This window comes from Austrofundulus limnaeus, unplaced genomic scaffold (assembly GCF_001266775.1).
Source record: "Austrofundulus limnaeus strain Quisiro unplaced genomic scaffold, Austrofundulus_limnaeus-1.0 Scaffold726, whole genome shotgun sequence".
Lineage (NCBI taxonomy): Eukaryota > Metazoa > Chordata > Actinopteri > Cyprinodontiformes > Rivulidae > Austrofundulus > Austrofundulus limnaeus.
This window is the reverse complement of record NW_013953128.1, coordinates 1-861: the sequence shown is the minus strand read 5'-3', so window position 1 is coordinate 861 and position 861 is coordinate 1. Positions and strand designations below refer to the sequence as shown.

At 43.8% G+C, this 861-nt stretch overlaps 1 protein-coding gene across 1 annotated transcript; it reads left to right on the top strand.

The window, feature by feature from the left end:
* Window positions 1-785, top strand: taf13 (TATA-box binding protein associated factor 13). The gene is made up of 2 exons (XM_014028199.1): window positions 1-175; window positions 262-785. Exon 2 carries the CDS (start codon window positions 266-268, stop codon window positions 644-646), a length of 381 nt encoding a protein of 126 aa, XP_013883653.1. The 5' UTR covers window positions 1-175; window positions 262-265; the 3' UTR covers window positions 647-785.
* Window positions 786-861: the final 76 nt, after the last annotated feature.

The window sequence follows — 861 nt, the reverse complement described above, 5'->3', positions numbered from 1 at the left end:
GACGTATAATGGCTGTAAATCATTCATTCATTCATTGCGAGAACAAATATTTTTAAAACGTTTTCTGCCACCACCAGTAGGTGGCGGTATGAGCTTCAGTTTACTCGTTCTTCCGCCGGAAACCGGAAATAGAAAGAATAACAACAAAGACATTCTACAGACTGTTCACATCGAGGTAACAGAATTAATATTTTCCTACTCGTACATTTTTTGGTTTAAGGTAAATATTATCCTAAAGCGTTTTGTTTGTGTATTTTTCAGAAAGATGGCGGACGAGGAGGACGAGGCTGGCTTCGAAGAGGAGCTGATGGAGGACGGCTCCGGCGGCGGAGTCGATGTGGGCCACGGCCGGAGGAAGAGGCTCTTCTCCAAGGAGCTCCGCTGCATGATGTACGGGTTCGGAGACGACCAGAACCCGTACACGGAGTCCGTGGACATCCTGGAGGACCTGGTGATCGAGTTCATCACGGAAATGACCCACAAGTCCATGTCGATCGGGCGCCAGGGCCGCGTCCAGGTGGAGGACATCGTCTTTCTGATCCGCAAAGACCCCAGGAAGTTCGCCCGAGTCAAAGACCTGCTGACCATGAACGAGGAGCTGAAGAGAGCCAGGAAAGCTTTTGATGAAGCTAATTATGGCTCCTAACTCTCACACTGTTTATTGACACTTCTCTGTTTATTCTCATTTAAAACGACCAAACTTTGTGTTTTATTGACATTTGTTTTGTACAGATACAACATGTCATTCTTACTAAAATAAATTAACTTTCATTTAGTTAAACAAACCTTTTGGATTAGTTTGTGAAAGCTACATTCATGTTTTACAACTAACTAAAGATTCAAAAACAAAATGTCATATGT